At 43.0% G+C, this 18951-nt stretch overlaps 2 protein-coding genes across 3 annotated transcripts in view; both read left to right on the plus strand.

Moving 5' to 3' along the window:
• LOC124038256 (phosphatidylinositol 3,4,5-trisphosphate 3-phosphatase and dual-specificity protein phosphatase PTEN-like) overlaps positions 1-13045 on the plus strand; it is a 31048-nt gene extending 18003 nt beyond the window's left edge. The window contains exons 2-10 of one of the 2 annotated variants that reach the window (XM_046353887.1): positions 4263-4347; positions 4576-4620; positions 4719-4762; positions 4882-5120; positions 5353-5494; positions 7312-7380; positions 7897-8063; positions 12103-12387; positions 12523-13045. In XM_046353887.1, the coding sequence (XP_046209843.1) occupies positions 4263-4347; positions 4576-4620; positions 4719-4762; positions 4882-5120; positions 5353-5494; positions 7312-7380; positions 7897-8063; positions 12103-12387; positions 12523-12708 (1262 nt within the window). In that variant the 3' untranslated portion in view covers positions 12709-13045. The remainder of the gene's footprint in view (positions 1-4262; positions 4348-4575; positions 4621-4718; positions 4763-4881; positions 5121-5352; positions 5495-7311; positions 7381-7896; positions 8064-12102; positions 12388-12522) is intronic. The other variant, XM_046353888.1, reaches the window with a different exon arrangement.
• Positions 13046-16388: 3343 nt separating this feature from the next.
• On the plus strand, positions 16389-18603 carry LOC124038728 (extensin-like). Its single transcript, XM_046354808.1, has 2 exons — positions 16389-16396; positions 17622-18603. Exons 1-2 carry the CDS (start codon positions 16389-16391, stop codon positions 18601-18603), a joined length of 990 nt encoding a protein of 329 aa, XP_046210764.1.
• Positions 18604-18951: the final 348 nt, after the last annotated feature.

Raw genomic sequence — 18951 nt, forward strand, 5'->3', positions numbered from 1 at the left:
TCTGAGCGCACAGAGAGAAAGGGCACAGGGGCAGGGCAGACACTTTCATGCAGGGATAAGGAAAATCATGCACTTTAGGCTACTGTTTGACCAAATACTGTAATTTATCCCAACAAGACTTTCATTGGCTGTTGAGACAGTGTCCTCTTTACCCTTGCGTTTGATATGTTGAATATTCCATGTGATTCAACTGGGGCTGTAGGAGAGTTAAGCCCAACATTTGCAATGATCTCAATATAACTTGGGCTCTATAAATACATGCAGGTCAAGCTATGGAGATTCTTCGAGTGCACCCACATGGGGCCCTGCTTGATAGGAGTTCTCCGGTCCTTTCGGCCTCTAGCACTCACACGGTCAACTCCAACTTTTACACTAGTGATCACAACCCTTCTGCCCTGCACTCTACTTACCCATCACTGTACATTGCTGCACAATGACACCCACATAGTTATATAAATGTCTATTTCCCTATTTGAATGCATCATGATGATCTTTGCTCAGAAGATATGTTATTGTGATATGATTGCCTTGTAAACTTGAGGTTTTAGAATTGTATGAGTTATTTATTTGAGTCTATATATATGGATGCCTGGATTTGGAGTCACACTCAAAATTGAAGTGGAAAACCACACTACAGGCTGATCCAACGTTGATGTAATGTCCTTAAAACAAGTAAAAATGAGGCTCAGTAGTGTGTGTGGCCTGACATCCCTACAACACCTGGGCATGCTTCTGATGAGGTGGCGGATGCTCCTGAGGGATCTCCTCCCAGACCTGGACTAAAGCATCCGCCAACTCCTGGACAGTCCGGTGCAACGCGGCGTTGGTGGATGGAGCGAGACATGATGTCCCAGATGTGCCACATTTGGATTCAGGTCTGGGGAAAGGGTGGGCCAGTCCATAACATCAATGCCTTCCTCTTGCAGGAACTGCCGACACACTCCAGCCACATGAGGTCTAGCATTGTCTTGTATTAGGAGGAACCCAGGGCCAGCCGCACCAGCATATGGTCTCACAAGGGGTCTGAGGATCTCATCTCGGTACCTAATGGCAGTCAGGCTACCTCTGGTGAGCACATGGAGGGCTGTGCTGCCCCCCAAAGAAATGCCACCCCACTGTGCTCAGTGTGAACCTGCTTTCATCTGTGAAGAGCACAGGGCGTCAGTGGCGAATTTGTCAATCTTGGTGTTCTCTGGCAAGTGCCAAACGTCCTGCACGGTGTTGGCACAACCCCCACCTGTGGACGTCGGGCCCTCATACCACCCTCATGGAGTGTGTTTCTGACCGTTTGAGCAGACACATGCACATTTGTGGCCTGCTGGAGGTCATTTTGCAGGGCTCTGGCAGTGCTCCTCCTTACACAAAGGCGGAGGTAGCAGTCCTGCTGCTGGGTTGTTGCCCCCCTATGGCCTCCTCCATGTCTCCTGATGTACTGGCCTGTCTCCTGGTAGTGCCTCCATGCTCTGGACACTACGCTGACAGACACAGCAAACCTTCTTGCCACAGCTCGCATTGATGTGCCATCCTGGATGAGCTGCACTACTTGAGCCACTTGTGTGGGTTGTAGACTCCGTCTCATGCTACCACTAGAGTGAAAGCACCGCCAGCATTCAAAAGTGACCAAAACATCAGCCAGGAAGCATAGGAACTGAGAAGTGGACTGTGGTCACCACCTGCAGAACCACTCCTTTATTGGGGGTGTCTTGCTAATTGCCTATAATTTCCACCTGTTGTCTATTCCATTTGCACAACAGCATGTGAAATGTATTGTCAATCAGTGTTGCTTCCTAAGTGGACAGTTTGATTTCACAGAAGTGTGATTGACTTGGAGTTACATTGTGTTGTTTAAGTGTTCCCTTTATTTTTTTGAGCAGTGTATATACACAGTACCAGTCAAAAGTTTGGACACCTACTCATTCCAGGTATTCTCTTTATTTTGACTATTTATTTTTCCTACATTGTAGAATAAAAGTGAAGACATACATTATGAAATAACACATATGGAATCAAGTAGTAACCAAAAAAGCATTAAAGAAATCAAAATGTATCTTATATTTAAGATTCTTCAAAGTAGCCACTCTTTGCCTTGATGACAGCTTTGCACACTCTTGGCATTCTCTCAACCAGCTTCATGAGGTAGTCACCTGGAATGCATTTCAATTAACAGGCGTGCGTTGTTAAAAGTTCATTTCTGGAATTTGGGCCAATCAGTTGTGTTGTTACAAGTTGTGTTGTTACAGTTGTGTTGCTCTATTTGGTAAAAGACCAAGTCCATGTGATGGCAAGACCAGCTCAAAAATAAAGTCCATCATTAGTTTAAGACATGAAGGTCAGTCAATCTGGAAAATATCAAGAAGTTTATTCAAGTGCAGTCGCAAAAACCACCAAGCGCTATGATGAAACTGGCTCTCTTGAGGACCGCAACAGGAAAGGAAGACCCAGAGTTACTTTGGCTGCAGAGGATAAGTTCATTAGAGTTACCAGCCTCAGAAATTGCAGCCCAAATAAATGCTTCAGAGTTCAAGTAACAGACACATCAGCATCAACTGTTCAGAGGAGACTGTGAATCAGGCTGTTTCTTGGCCTCGAACTGCTGCAAAGAAACCAGTACTAAAGGACAACAATAATAAGAAGAGACTTGCTTGGGCCAAGAAACACGAGCAATGGACATAAGACTGGTGGAAATTTGTGCTTTGGTCTGATGAGTCCAAATTTGAGGTTTTTGGTTCCAACCGCTGTGTCCTTGTGAGACGCAGGTTAGGTGAACGGATGATCTCCGCATGTGTGGTTCTCACCGTGAAGCGTTTGGGTGCTTTGCTGGTGACACTGTCAGTGTTATATTTATAATTCAAGGTAAATCATGGCTACCACAGCATTCTGCAGTGATACGCCATCCCATCTGGTTTGCGCTTAGTGGGACTATCATTTGTTTTTCAACAGGACAATGACCCAAAACACACCTCCAGGCTATGTAAGGGCTATTTGACCAAGAAGGTGAGTGATGGATTTCAGCATTAGATGACCTGGCCTCCACAATCATCCGACTTCAAACCAGTTGAGATGGTTTGGGATGAGTTGGATCGCAGAGTGAAGGAAAAGCACCCACCAATTGCTCAGCATATGTGGGAACTCCTTCAAGTCTGTTGGAAAAGCATTCCAGGTGACACTGGTTGAGAGTGCCAAGAGTGCAAAGCCGTCATCAAGGCAAAGGGTGGCTATTTTGAAGAATGTAAAATATATTTTGATTTGTTTAACACTTTTTTGGTTACTACATAATTACGTTATTTCATAGTTTTGATGTCTTCACTATTATTCTACAATGTAAAATAAAGAATCTGTTGAATGAGTAGGTGTCAACATTTGACTGGTACTGGTGTGTGTGTGCGTGCGCGTGTGTGTACTCGACATGTAAAGTGTTGGTCCCATGTTTCATGAGAGGAAATAAAAGATCCCGGAAATGTTTCATATGCACAAAAATCTTATTTCTCAATTTTGTGCACAAAATTGTTTACATCCCTGTTAGTGAGCTTTTTTCCTTTGCCTAGATAATCCGTCTACCTGACGGGTGTGGCATATCAAGAAACTGATTAAACAGCATTAACATTACACAGGTGCACCTTGTGCTGGGGACAAAAGGCAGTTTTGTCAAACACCACAATGCCACAGATGTCTCAAGTTGAGGGATTGTGCAATTGGTATGCTGATTGAAGGAATGTTCTCCGGAGCTGTTGCCAGAAAATGTCATGTTCATTTTTCTACCATAATCTGACAAAGTCATTTTATGGAATTTGGCAGTATGTCCAACCGGCCTCATAATCGCAGACCACGCCAGCCCAAGACCTCCACATCTGGCTTCTTCACTTGGGGGATCGTCTGAAACCAGCCACCCAGACAGTTGATGAAACTGAGAAGTATTTCTGTCTTTAATAAAGACCTTTTGTGGGGTAAAACTCTTGTTATTGACTGGGCCTGGCTCCCCCAGTGGGTGAGCATTGCTCTGAAGTGGGTTTCCTTATGCCCTCCCAGGCCCACCCATGGCTGTGCTCCTGCACAGTTATGTGAAGTCCATAGATTAGGGCCTATTGAATTCATTTTAATTGACTGATTTCCTTCTATGAAGTATAACTTGGTAAAATGGGTGAAATTGTTACGTTTTATATTTTTGTTCGGTGTGTGTGTGAATATATATATATATATATATATATATATAGGATTTTCTTCTATGTATGTTTTATGTGTCCTTGACCCACTGGTGACCACAGATATCTATCCAAACATCATTGCTATGGGCTTTCCTGCAGAACGACTCGAAGGAGTTTACAGAAACAATATAGACGACGTTGTACGGTGAGTAACGGCCGCTCATGACCTCGTCTGGTGAGGAATCTGTAATGAATGCGTCTAGAATGTATTTTGTGACTAACATTAGACAAAACAATACAAGTTCATAAAGTATCCTGAGGTGTAGTGTCAAATATTTTGCGCCGTTGTCTATTTTGTAGCATGTCATTAAATGCATTACGTTGTCAATTTTTGTAGTTGTGTAATGTTCTGAATGTAACTGCGTCTCAACAGGTTTCTTGACTCAAAACATAAAAGCCATTATAAGATTTACAATCTGTAAGTATACCACAAAACGCTTGCATGCTAATATCAATGTTTTGTTTACAAATTAATTGCTCCGTCATGACCACTGACTGAAATCCTTCCCATTTCAGTTGTGTAGAACGACACTATGATGCTGCCAAATTTAACTGCAGAGGTACGCCATCAAAAACATCCCTGACACTTCACTGTCACCTATCTCACATTTAAGTTTTTAGAGCCAGGTGGCTGAAAGGGAACTTTGTGTATTTATATTTTTCTCTCTCCGCCCTCCAGTTGCACAGTACCCCTTTGAAGACCACAATCCGCCTCAGCTAGAGCTCATCAAGCCGTTCTGTGAAGATCTGGACCAGTGGCTGAGCGAGGATGACAATCATGTGGCGGCCATCCACTGCAAGGCAGGGAAGGGCCGCACTGGGGTGATGATCTGCGCCTACCTCCTGCACCGCAGCAAGTTCCAAGAGCCCCAGGAGGCCCTCGACTTCTATGGGGAAGTGCGGACAAGGGACAAGAAGGTCAGTGACTTGCCGTGGTCGATGACTACGCTAGTACTCAGTGCGGGAAGTCTCATAAAAGCAGAATAGGTCTAGATTTTCTTTGTTTTGTCCTAGACCTGCCTTTATGTCAATACTTAATTTCCAAGACATATTTTTTATTTTTAGCAATCTGTATATCCTACTGTGGTAATTATTAAATGATGAGTTAATTCTCTTGCATTGACTGTTTTTGTTTGTTTTTCCTTTTCAGGGAGTGACAATCCCGAGCCAACGGCGCTATGTGTACTACTACAGCCACCTGCTGAAGAACAAGCTGGACTACAAGCCAGTGGCTCTGCTCTTCCATAAAATGGTTTTTGAGACGCTGCCAATGTTCAGCGGAGGCACCTGCAGTGAGTCACTCTCATGTTTAACTTCACCTCTGACCCAGGGCATATATTATTAATTCTTTAAACGGATTGGCAGGCTCTGAGTGTGCATACTTTCACCCACGTTGGTAGAGAGACATTATGTACTTTACATTGAAGCCAAGCTCTTGATCAGTTACTTGTGCTCTTTAAGAAAGATGGTTAGTTATTAATAAGAGAGAAAATAGATGACAATCTCTACTCCCAACTGCATTCATCAAGGCTGGGTTTTACCTGCGTATCCAAGTTGTATGGTTTTTTTCTGCAGTTCAGAGGATGAATGCAGTATGTCTCAATTTGTTTCAAAATAACAAGTCACCAAGGACCTCTCACAGAGATTATATTTGATAGTTTTTTAGATTCTCAATATTTGCTCTTCTTGAAAAAGAACTGCGTTTATTATTGATGTTCAAGGATTTTCAGAAACTGCACAAATCGGTTCGCACAACTCCGAGCTCAAGTAGACAGATTTTGACCACCAATCTTTAATCAAACAACTCCAATGATCTATCCTATGTCTTTCATCTAATTGAATAGGTGCATTTCTAATCATGTGCATCTACTGTATGTCATTTGCTTGGATATACTTCTCTGTGAAACAATTATTTTAATATTTTTCCACTTTTTCTGGTTTAATGTGCCTGAGTCACAGATCATCTTTCCTTTTGGGGTTTATCAATGCGTCACTTGTTTCCTCCTTGAGTTCTCTGTGATGCTCTCACCTAACACCTGAATGTGCTCAACTGCTCTGCACACACTCTTCTCTTTCCCTCTAATACTCCCTAAAGAGGGCCCTATTCTGAGTTTGACGTTCCCTTTTTATGTAGACCTAGATAGTTACATAATGTTACTTGTTAGCACTCAATCTAAAGTGTCAGCTAAATGCTGAGGTGTATTGAGTGAGAAGCTAATTAGGAGAAGACAAGACTTTCAATGGGACTAGCATATAATACTAACATATAAGACATTTCTCATTGGTGAATGCACATTTTTAGAAACAAACAGGCTAGATGCAGCCTTCTGCAATGGGGATTTGAGACGACCTTGGACTATCTAACGTTAGTCTGAAGTTCCCACATTTTTTTCTTCCTGTGAATTATTAACCTTGTGTCCTGTGTCTTGTTGACTAGTTCTAAGTTATCTCCATTTGAATGCCAAGTATGTTGTTTCTAGATGTGTGGCTGCGTATGTACATAATTGATAATCTAGCATATACAGGTAACCGCCAAAATAAAGGAAACTCCAATATAAAGTGTCTTCTCAGCATGGCGTTGGGCCACCACGAGCCAGAACAGCCTCAATACATCTTGGCATAGATTCTACAAGTGTCTGGAACTTTATTGGAGTGATGCTACATCTTTCTTCTACGAGAAATTCCATAATTTGGTGTTTTGTTGGTGGAAAACGCAGGTGCGGCTCCAGAATCTCCCATAAGTGTTCAATTGGGTTGAGATATGTTGACTGAGATGGCCAGGACATGGTTTACATAGTTTTCATGCTCATCAAACTATTCAGTGACCACTCGTGCCCTGTGGATGGTGGAATTGTCTTTCTATGGAGGTATAGCCATGGTAGCCAAAATAATGGCCTGCCCAGCATTTTTATACATGACCTAGGAACCACACCTGTGTGGAAGCACCTGCTTTCAATATACTTTGTATCCCTCATTTACTGAAGTGTTACCATTATTTTGGCAGTTGCCTATATATTTACTGATATAAGTGTTCCTGCTGTGTTCTGAAGCCTCAGCCAGTGCCAGCCCAGCCAGACTGTGTGTTAATCTCCTTCTCTCTCTCTGTAAGGGGACAGTACCATTAAAAACAGGAGCGAGCCGATCCCTCTGGGCTTCAAGAAAGGGAATTGGAATTGGGGTAAATGAGCCTTTCATCCATTTTGATGTACTTCCCTCATACACTGTTCATTTGGACCCAGTCCCAACAAGAACTAGGTAGATGCTCTTCTAGTGAAGGCTAGAAGAAGATGTAGTGTTAAGACATTGCAGTGTGGAGGCATATATAAAGACCAACCAACCCAACCACCTTATGAGTAGTATCAAACTCTAATAAATGTAATGCAGTCCGTTTGTTATTGACGGAAGTGCAACAGTCATCAGAATAGGGTCCCATGGCTTTGGTTTTGGTTCTTTTTGGGTGTTATTTGTGGTCTGGTTCTTTCCCTCACTCCTTCTTTATGGGATTTCACTGTTTTCAAGAACTCACAACTAGGGTTTTCTTTAACTGTCCAACTGTCCTGCAATGTGGACATGGCAGCAACTCCAAGAAACTAACATTTGTATTTTGTCTTGTTCTTTCTCTACCTCTGTTACCCTTCATTGCCACCTCTCCCTATCTCTGCCCCCTGTCTCTGAAACACTCACGCCTCTCTAGATCCTCAGTTTGTGGTGTATCAACTTAAAGTCAAGATCCACACATCCAACCCGGCTCACACACGGAGGGAAGAAAAGCACATGCTATTTGAGTTTCCCCAACCGCTGCCCGTGTGTGGAGACATCAAAGTGGAGTTCTTTCACAAGCAAAACAAAATGATGAAGAAGGTTGGTTTCTTCCACCCATCACGAGTGTCCCTAGTTTCCCCCTGGATTCCCTTGGCTCCAACCATTTTCAATTGCTGTTTTTTCAATGAATTGTCGTTAATAGAGATGAGCATTTTAAATTATTTCACTATTTGAATAATATTTCATATTTTTACGGATATGTACAAAGTCGAAATACATGTTTTAAAGAAAGTATACATATTTTTTAATCCCGCGACTCGAGAGAGAGCTGGTGCTCTGCTTGTATCAGCAGAAGGGGGGGGGGGGCGTGTGTGTGTGACAGACTGTGTGTGACAGACTGTGTGGCACAGAGTGAGAGAGAAAGTAGCTAAACTGACTCGCGCTACTTGTCTACAACATATGAAACAACAGCCTACCCAGGGGTTAAAGTTCTCCATCACTTCTACCGATTTCCATCATATGGATTCTGGAGAGGTTGTTTTTGAGGTCAGTGTACAGCCACAATAAAAGTCTCTGGGGGGTAGGGGGTCTGGTTTGGAGATGTCATAGCCTACTACAGACAGAAGTATGTCTGTTCCCAAATAAATGTATTCTCAAATATTTTATTTTCTCTTATGATGTGTCCACTGAACTGACATGAATGATTGTTGATGCGCACCAACGCAGCGCTCAACTCCAACAGTGGTGTGTAGCCTACTGTAGCTGCTGGCAAAGTAATTCAAAGCCTATACTTTATCACTCAGGATGCAACTTTCCAGTGCTATTTTTGCCAGTGGTGGAAAAAGTACCCAATTGTCATACTTGAGTAAAAGTAAAGATACCTTAATAGAAAATGATTTCAGGAAAAGTGAAAGTCAACCTACTTGAGTAAAAGTCTAAAAGTATTTGGTTTTAAATATACTTAAGTATCAAAAGTAAAAGTGTAAATCATTCAAAACTCCTTATATTAAGGAAATCAGACAGCACCACTTTCTTGTTTTTTTTTTTAATTTACGGATAGCCAGGGGCACACATTTACAAACGAAGCATGTGTTTAGTGAGTCAGCCAGAACATAGGCAGTAGGGATGGCCAGGGACAGTCTCTTGATAATTGTGTGAATTTGACCATTTTCATGTTCTACTAAGCATTCACAATGTAATTGGTTCTTTTGGGTGTCAGGGAAAATGTATGGCGTAAAAAGTACATAATTCTCTTTAGGAATGTAGTGAAGTAAAAGTTGTCAAAAATATAAATAGTAAAGTACAGATACCCCCAAAAAACAACTTTAGTCTTTCAAGTATTTTTTACTTATGTGCTTTACACCACTGATTTTTGCCGTGTAATATTATTCAAACAAAATCAGACAACCTTATTGTAGAATAGTTTACCTATTTACCTAGTCGGTGTTCTATGTGTGATAAATATTCCTTGAGGCGCATTCAAGTTGCGAGAGCCAGGAGGGAGGGAAACATGTATTCTGACAAGCAGTTAATAGGCAACCATTCTTAATTCAGTCATATGAAGAAGAAAAATTAAAGCAGTTTTGGCAAATGTATTTTGAATAAGGATTTGGCATTTGTTAAGAGGGGATCCCAGTTTTACATTGCTACTATGTAAATATATCTATATTATTATTATTTTTTTACAACTGCACTTTTGCAACCAGAGTTCCAAGCATGGTTTAGGCACAGCTGTGCAACAGAGCTCTTAAAATGGGCAATGTCATCTTAAAAAAGCAATTTCATACAATAAAATGGAATGTTTTGAGTGAAGAATAATTATTTATAATAATAATAATGACAACAATCTGGATGTTGTGTCCAATGGGGTAAATGCAGATGGACAAACCCCATGCTTCAGCATATTTATTTACAGCCACTATTCTGCATCAGTTAGCAGATGTTAATGAGAGTGTAGCATAATGCTCGTACTTCTGGTTCTGACAGTGCAGTAATATCTAACAAGTAATCTAACAATTCCACAACTACCTAATACACACAAATCTAAAAGGATGGAATAAGAATATGTACATATAAATATATGGATGAGCGATGACCGAGCGGCATAGGCAAGATGCAATAGATGGTTTAACATACAGTATATACATATGAGATGAGTAATGCAAGATATGTAAACATTATTAAAGTGGCATTGTTTAAAGTGACTAGTGATCCGTTTATTGAAGTGGCCAATGATTTGAGTCTGTATGTAGGCAGCAGCTTCTCTGTGTTAGTGATGGCTGTTTAACAGTCTGATGGCCTTGAGATAGAAGTTGTTTTTCAGTCTCTCGGTCCCAGCTTTGATGCACCTGTGCTGACCTCGCCTTCTGGATGATAACGTGGTGAAAAGGCAGTGGCTCGGGTGGTTGTTGTCCTTATTTATCTTTTTTGCCTTCCTGATAGTTTTCCCCCGGTGATGCGTTGTGCAGACCACCCCACCCTCTGGAGAGCCTTGCTGTTGTGGACGGTGCAGTTGCCGTACTAGGCGGTGATACAGCATGACAGGATGCTCTCAATTGTGCATCGCCTTCTTCACCACACTGTGTGGGTGGACCATTTCAGTTTGTCCGTGATGTGTACGCAGAGGAACTTAACTTTCCACTTTCTCCACTGCTGTCCCATGGATGTGGATAGTTGGGTGCTCGCTCTGCTGTTTCCTGAAGTCCACGATCATCTCCTTTGTTTTGTTGACGTTGAGTGAGCGTTTTCTTGACACCACACTCCGAGTGCCCTCACCTCTTCCCTGTAGGCTGTCTCGTCGTTGTTGGTAATCAAGCCCATTACTGTTGTGTCGTCTGCAAACTTGATGATTTGAGTTGGAGGTGTGCATGGCCACGCAGTCATGGGTGAACAGGGAGTACAGGAGGGGGCTGAGCATGCACCATTGTGGGGCCCCAGTATTGAGGATCAGTGAAGTGGAGATGTTGTTTCCTACCTTCACCACCTGGGGGCAGCCCGTCAGGAAGTCCAGGACCCAATTACACAGGGCGGGGTTGAGACCCAGGGCCTCAAGCTTAATGATGAGTTTGGAGGGTACTATGGTGTTGAATGCTGAGCTGTAGTCAATGAACAGCACTTTTACATAGGTATTCCTCTTGTCCAGATGGGATAGAGCAGTGTGATGGTGATTGCATTGTTTGGGGACCTGTTGGGGAAGCATGCAAACTGAATTGGGTCTAAGGTGGCCGGTAAGGTGGAGGTGATATGATCCTTGACTAGTCCCTCAAAGCACTTCATGATGACAGAAGTGAGTGCTATGGTGCAATAGTAATTTTGTTCAGTTATCTTTGCCGCCTTAGGTACAGACACAATGGTGGCCATCTTGAAGCATGTGGGGACAGCAGACTGGTATAGGGAGCGATTGAATATGTCCGTAAACGCGGCTAGGGATGCCGTTTGGGACAGCAGCCTTGTGAGGGTTAACACGTTTTAAATGTCTTACTCGTGCTTATTGCTAATAGTGTATTTATCTGACTTAATGAATTGATTCGAAGTCTCCCACTTGCTCCACATGGAGCCTCTTGACTGTAGCGCTGCTTTGATTGACTGACGAACAAGCTACACGTGTGAAGGCTACCGGTGCGTCTTTTTTTTATGTGGCGCACTCAAATAAACTCAATTGTTGTTTTACGATTTTTTTAAATGTAAACGTCTATCCTTGTAGGCTATGCAGCAATGTCACATACATATACATATTTTTTAGACTGTCTTTTTATTGTTAAAATAGGCGTTTTTTAAATATATTTTTTGGTATATTAATACTGAAGTAATACTAATGTTCTTTCAGATATTCGAATAACCGTGCCCATCCCTAGTGTTTTTTTTTTTGTGTGTCTTCTAGTGTATCATACATGATCACCCTAATGATCATCCTAATGAACAAAAGTTATAAACAGCACTCGGAAGTTATAATTGGCTAGCTTACCTGGAAATGTGTTGAATCATCTTACTATGAATAATTGACTATTTTCACACCTATGTACTGTAATTGTTTAGTTTTTCTAAACCCGGCATTAGTGTGGTGAATATAACCACAATGATCTTCAGACAGTCTCCATTACAGTTAGTCAGTACCTCACCCTCTCCCTCCACTGTACAGGATAAGATGTTCCACTTCTGGGTTAACACCTTCTTCATTCCCGGGCCATCGGAGGAGAGCATGGAGAAGGTGGAGAACGGGTCGGTGGTGGTGGTGGTGAACGACATGGAAGGGGTCCAGAACCAGCCCCCGGGCGGCCCCCATGCCCAGCCCCCCCAGAGCACCAAGTGCAGGGACAGCGGCAAAGACAGTGACGGGGACTACCTCATCCTCGCGCTGACCAAGAATGACCTGGACAAGGCCAACAAAGATAAAGCTAACCGCTACTTCTCACCTAATTTCAAGGTGAGCCATTCAAACTAATGGTTGTAATGGATTATCGTGGTTAAATTAATGAGGAAGGTACTACAAATCTTTACATCTTTTACAAGGTTCCCTTTTCTGATATTATGGCTTACCCTTTCTCTCTCGCTGCTTTAGGTGAAGTTGTATTTCACAAAAACCGTGGAAGATTCTTTGAATTCCGAGGTGAGCACTTCGACATCCGTCACTCCGGACGTTAGCGACAATGAGCCTGACCATTATCGATATTCCGACACCACTGACTCTGATCCGGAAAATGAACCTTTTGACGAGGAACAGCACACGCAAATCACAAAAGTGTGAACTTTTTTTAACAGGAAAAAGATGTACACCAGAGGAAAAAAGGAGAGAACTTGAATATGAACTCAAAAGAAGAACCTTTGTCCCCCTACCTCCCCCAAAATGGCAATAGAGCATCATCATGTCAAATGCCAATTTTAGTTTAAAAAATTATTATCCTGACCAATATGTTTTTATTATTTTCTTTGTGTACCATGCGCAAAGTATTGACACTGTTGGCCCATGGGGAAAGGTGCTTGTGTATGTGTGTGTGTGTATGTGTGTATATATATGTGTGTGTGTGTGTGTGTGTGTGTGTGTGTGTGTGTGTGTGTGTGTGTGTGTGTGTGTGTGTGTGTGTGTGTGTGTGTGTGTGTGTGTGTGTGTGTGTGTGTGTGTGTGTGTGTGTGTGTGTGTGTGTGTGTGTGTGTGTGTGTGTGTGTGTGTATATATATATATATACACACACAAAGTTTGGACACACCTACTCATTCCAGGGTTTTTCATTTTTACTGTTTTCTACATTGTAGAATGATAGTGAAGACATCAAACTATGAAATAACACATATGAAATAATGTAGTAACCAATAGTGTTAAACAAATCCAAATATATTTTATATTTGAGATTCTTCGAAGTAGCCAACCTTTGCCTTGATGACAGCTTTGCACACTCTTGGCATTCTCTCAACCAGCTTCATGAGGTAATCACCTGGAATGCATTTAAATTAACAGGTGTGCCTTGTTAAAAGTTTAAGTTAATGCGTTTCAGCCAATCAGTTGTGTTGTTACAAGGTAGGGTTGGTATATGGAAGATAGCCCTGTTTTGTAAAAGACTAAGTCCATATGATGGCAAGAACAGCTCAAATAAGCAAAGAGTCCATTACATGCTACAGTCCATTACATGAAGGTCAGTCAATCTGGAAAATCTCAAGAACTTTTAAAGTTTCTTCAAGTGCAGTCGCAAAAACCATCAAGCACTATGATGAAACTGGCTTTCACGAGGACCGCCACAGGAAAGAAAGAAAGAGTTACCTCTGCTGCAGAGGAAAGTTCATTAGAGTCACCAGCCTCAGAAATCGGCAATTAACTGCACCTCAGATTGCAGCCAAAATAAATGTTTCGCAGAAATCTGACTTGCCTAGTTAAATTAAATAAATAAATAGACATCTCAACATCAACTGTTCAGAAGAGACTGAATTAGGTTTTCATGTTCGAATTGCTGCAAAGAAACCACTACTAAAGGACACCAATAAGAAGAAGAGACTTGAAACACGGGCAATGGACATTAGACCGGTGGAAATCTGTCCTTTGGTCTGGAGTCCAAATTAGATGGTGGTCCTGTAGCTCAGTTGGTAGAGCATGGCGCTTGTAACGCCAGGGTAGTGGGTTCGATCCCCGGGACCACCCATTCGTAGAATGTATGCACACATGACTGTAAGTCGCTTTGGATAAAAGTGTCTGCTAAATGGCATATATTATTATTATTATATTATAGATATGTTTTATTCCAGACACCGTGTCCTTGTGAGATGCAGAGTAGGTGAATGGATGGTCTCTGCATGTGTGGTTCCCACCGTGAAGCATGGAGGAGGAGGTGTGGGGAAGCTTTGCTGGTGACACTGATTTATTTAAAATTCAAGGCACACTTAACCAGCTTGGCTAACAAAGCATTCTGCAGCGATATGCCATCCCATCTGGTTTGGGCTCAGAGGGACTATCATTTGTTTTTCAACAGGACAATGACCCAAAACATACCTCCAGGTCAAAAAGGGCTATTTGACCAAGAAGAAGAGTGTTGGTGCTGCATCAGGGGCGGCAGGTAGCCTAGTTGGGCCAGTAACTGGAAGGTTGCTAGATCTAATCCGTAAACTGACAAAAATCTGTCGTTCTTCCCCTGAACAAGGCAGTTAACCTACTGTTATTAGGCCGTCATTGAAAATAAGAATTTGTTCTCATCAGACTTGCCTAGTTAAATAAAATTAAAAATCAGAAGACCTGGCCTCCACAATCACCTGACCTCAACCCAATTGCGATGGTTTGGGATGAGTTGGACCACAGAGTAAAGAAAAATCAGCCAACAAGTGCTCAGCGTAGGTGGGAACTCCAAGACTGTTGGAAAAGCATTTCAGGTGAAGCTGGTTGAGAGAATGCCAAGAGTGTCAAAGCTGTCATAAAGGCAAAGGGTGGCTACTTTAAATAATCAAAAATATATTTTGATTTGTTTAACACTTTTTTTGGTTACTACATGATTCCATATGTGTTATTTCATAGTTTTGGTGTCTTCACTATTATTCTACAATGTAGAAAATAGTAAAAGTAAAGAAAAACCTTGAATAAGTAGGTGTGTCCTAACTTGACTGGTACTGTATGTCTCTCACTACATGACCAAAAGTATGTGGACACGTGCTCATCGAACATCTCATTCCAAAATCATGGGCATTGATATACATTTGGTCCCCCTTTTGCTGCTAATACAGCCTCCACTCTTCTGGGAAGGCTTTCTACTAGATGTTGGAACATTGCTGCAGGAACTTGCTTTCATTCAGCCACGAGCATTAGTAAGGTTAGGCACTTATGTTGAGCGATTGGGCCTGGCTCGCAGTCGGCGTTCCAATTCATCCAAACGTGTTCGATGGGGTTGGAAGCACAGAATCGTCTCGAATGTCATTGTATGCTGTAGCATTAATATTATCTTCACTGGAACTAAGGAACATTATTCCTCCTCCACAGAACTTACAAGTTGGCACTATATGCATTGGGGCAGCTACTGTTCTTCTGGCATTCTCCAAACACAGATTTGTCCGTCAGACTGCCAGGTGAACGCGTTTCCACTGTTCCAGAGTCCAATGGTGCTGCGCTTTACCCCACTCCAGCCAACGTTTGGCATTGCACAGGTTATTCTTAGGCTTGTGTGCGTGTGGCTGCACAGCCATGGAAACCCATTTCATGATTCTCCCGACGAACAGTTCTTCTGCTGATGTTGCTTCCAGAGTTAGTTTGGAACTCTGTAGTGAGTGTTGCAACCCAGGACAGATGACTTGTACACGCTTCAGCACTCAGCGGTCATGTTCTGTGAGCTAGTGTGGCTTACCATTTCATGGCTGAGCCTTTGTTGCTCCTAGACACTTCACAATAACAGCACTTACAGTTGACAGGGGCAGCTCTAGCAGGGCAAAAAAATTACTAACTGACTTGGTGGAAAGGTGGCATCCTATGACTGTGCCACGTTGAAAGTTACTGAGCTCTAAAGTAGGGCCATTCTTATGCCAATGTTTGTCTCTGGAGATTGCATGGCCGTGTGCTCTATTTCATACACCTGTCAGCAACAAGCGTTGCTGAAATAGCCGAATCCACTCATTTGAAAGTGTGTCCACATACTTTTGTATATATTGTGTGTGCAGTGCTTAATTTGCGCTGGATCAACTCTGTTTTGAACTATTTTGTTTCTGGAAAATATTTGGCCAGATCCAGTAACTCTAAGTTGCATGACAAATAATTGTACATTTTTGCAATGTTAAAATTCAAACAAAAGCGCTAAGTTCATCCGAGTTGCCAATTCGTTAATTATCCTGCCCCAACAATGTAATGTGAAAAATAACATTTTCAGCTCTGACCTAATATTCTAAGAGTAGATTCGGTTTGGGCGGGCCAGGGTTTATGGTTTGTGCAACATTGTAACCTATGTTTGAGACCAACGCGTGGCAATGGCTCCGTGAGAAGCAGGCCAATGTCTCTTACATAACTACAATGAGATTAACTTTATATGATCTCTCTGCTGTGATAGATGTGAGCCTGCAACTCATCTCTCCAGTGTTGCACTTCATCATTTATTTCCTGATAGAATCGTACGAAGGGTTCTGAAGCAACTGCAGCACCCTTGATGAATTTAAATATATTTGCCAAAGTTATATAATCACTGCTGTCTGTAAAGAAATAAATGAAATAATTCAGAACAGCCTACTGCACCACGAGAAGGCCTATTATTTAGCTACAGAGGATCAATAGCTTCTTTAAAAAAATAACCCAGCTGTGGATTGTAGCCCAATAACAAGAAATAGCCTACAGTCGGGAACGCGCAGCAAATCTGTCAGTGAAAAAAACGAATGCAGACAAAACAGGCCTTTCACAATATTTAAAGTACAATCGAGGGAAAACACAAGTTGGAAAGCAAATGGCTCATGGTGAAAATAGGAGACTATGCTGTAGGCTACCAAAATATTTGATCAACTTCCAAATATTGTTTTACAAGGTAAAAGGGAGATAAGCTTTTGGCATGAGCGCTTCAGCCATCACCAGGGAGTGAGCTGGGCATCACTGGGTGAGTCAGTAACACTGGAAATCATTTTTAGGACTATTATTTCCTCATATTGTAGCCTACATTATGTTTCTCCACACACCTAGGCCTAGGCTATTGATGGATATAAGGCAGGGTCGTTTTTATTGATCTCAGATTCTCAGTTTGCTGGTGTCCACGTAGCCTGCCATTTTTATAATTTGTGTGGTATTAAAAAATATTATGCCAAAGTCTGCAGTCATGTAAAATTTACTTAGAATTGCATGAAATGTGTTTATGAAAGGCCAAATTTTTCCAGGACCCTAGGCTACTATAAATGCTCTCCATGTGTGCAACTTCTGTAAGTGCCTCTGCTCTATGGCACTTTTTCTCATGCGTTCCAGAACCTCTGAACTCCCTAGGTCACCCACCTCTCTCTGTTTTTGTTCAGGCACCTCCCGATTTACAAATTAAGGTGTGTGTGTGTGTGTGTGTGTGTGTGTGTGTGTGTGTGTGTGTGTGTGTGTGTGTGTGTGTGTGTGTGTGTGTGTGTGTGTGTGTGTGTGTGTGTGTGTGTGTGTGTGTGTGTGTGTAAACAGACTTTGTGTCAAAGACGATGGAAACGAGTAACAATCAGGACTACGCTCCTTCTGTCAAAACCAAGGCCAGTGCTGCAGTCACTTTGTTTCTATTCCTGTCTTCTCTCTCCCCTTTTCCTCCTACCCACGCCCCCACACCTTTTCCTCCTACCCACGCCCCCACACCTTTTCCTCCTACCCACGCACCCCACACCTTTTCCTCATACCCACGCCCACACACCTTTTCCTCCTAACCACGCCCCCACACCTTTTCCTCCTCCTACCCACGCCCCCACACCTTTTCCTCCTCCTACCCACGCCCCCCACACCTTTTCCTCCTACCCACGCTCCCACACCTTTTCCTCCTCCTACCCACGCCCCCACACATTTTCCTCCTCCTACCCTTGCCCCCACACCTTTTCCTCCTCCTACCCACGCCCCCACACCTTTTCCTCCTCCTACCCACGCCCCCACACCTTTTCCTCCTCCTACCCTCGCCCCCACACCTTTTCCTCCTCCTACCCACGCCCCCACACCTTTTCCTCCTCCTACCCACGCCCACACCTTTTGCTCTTCCTACCCTCGCCCCCACACCTTTTGCTCTTCCTACCCTCGCCCCCACACCTTTTCCTCCTCCTACCCACGCCCCCACACCTTCTCCTCCTCCTACCCACGCCCCCACACCTTTTCCTCCTCCTACCCACGCCCCACACCTTTTCCTCCTCCTACCCTCGCCCCCACACCTTTTCCTCCTCCTACCCACGCCCCCACACCTTTTCCTCCTCCTACCCACGCCCCCACACCTTTTCCTCCTCCTCCCACGCCCCCACACCTTTTGCTCCTCCTACCCTCGCCCCCACACCTTTTCCTCCTCCTGCCCTGGCCCCCACACCTTTTCCTCCTCCTACCCTCGCCCCCACACCTTTTCCTCCTCCTAACCACGCCCCCACACCTGTTCCCTCATCCTCCTTTACTGTGAATGCTTCTCGTGCCCTTTGCAGGCTGTCACGCGACGAGGACTTTTGGCCTTTGAAGCTGCATGAAGGCGGTGCGTTGGGGGCGTGGTAGAGTTATGAAGAGGCTAATGTCTAAAGCATTGCCATTCCTTTTCCCACTGTGTATATGTTTAAATTATGCAGAACAAGGCATCCCATTTAATTGTCAATGTTTTTTTGTTTTTTTCTAAAATAAAAAATATAATACACGAAACAGCAGGGAGACAAGCGTTGCAATGTCAACACTTTATATACATTTAAAGGACTGTGGCAGTGTGCATGTATTGGAATTTAGCGTCCATCCCTAATAAATGAATGCAATGTCTTTTCTTGCAGAAACACGTTTTCCAATGTATTAAGCGCTCAGGTTATCCTGTGGATTGACTGGTCTTTTTGGGGTCAATTGTATCATGGAGGGGGG

The sequence above is a fragment of the Oncorhynchus gorbuscha genome, linkage group LG06 (genome assembly GCF_021184085.1).
Source record: "Oncorhynchus gorbuscha isolate QuinsamMale2020 ecotype Even-year linkage group LG06, OgorEven_v1.0, whole genome shotgun sequence".
NCBI classification, from domain to species: domain Eukaryota; kingdom Metazoa; phylum Chordata; class Actinopteri; order Salmoniformes; family Salmonidae; genus Oncorhynchus; species Oncorhynchus gorbuscha.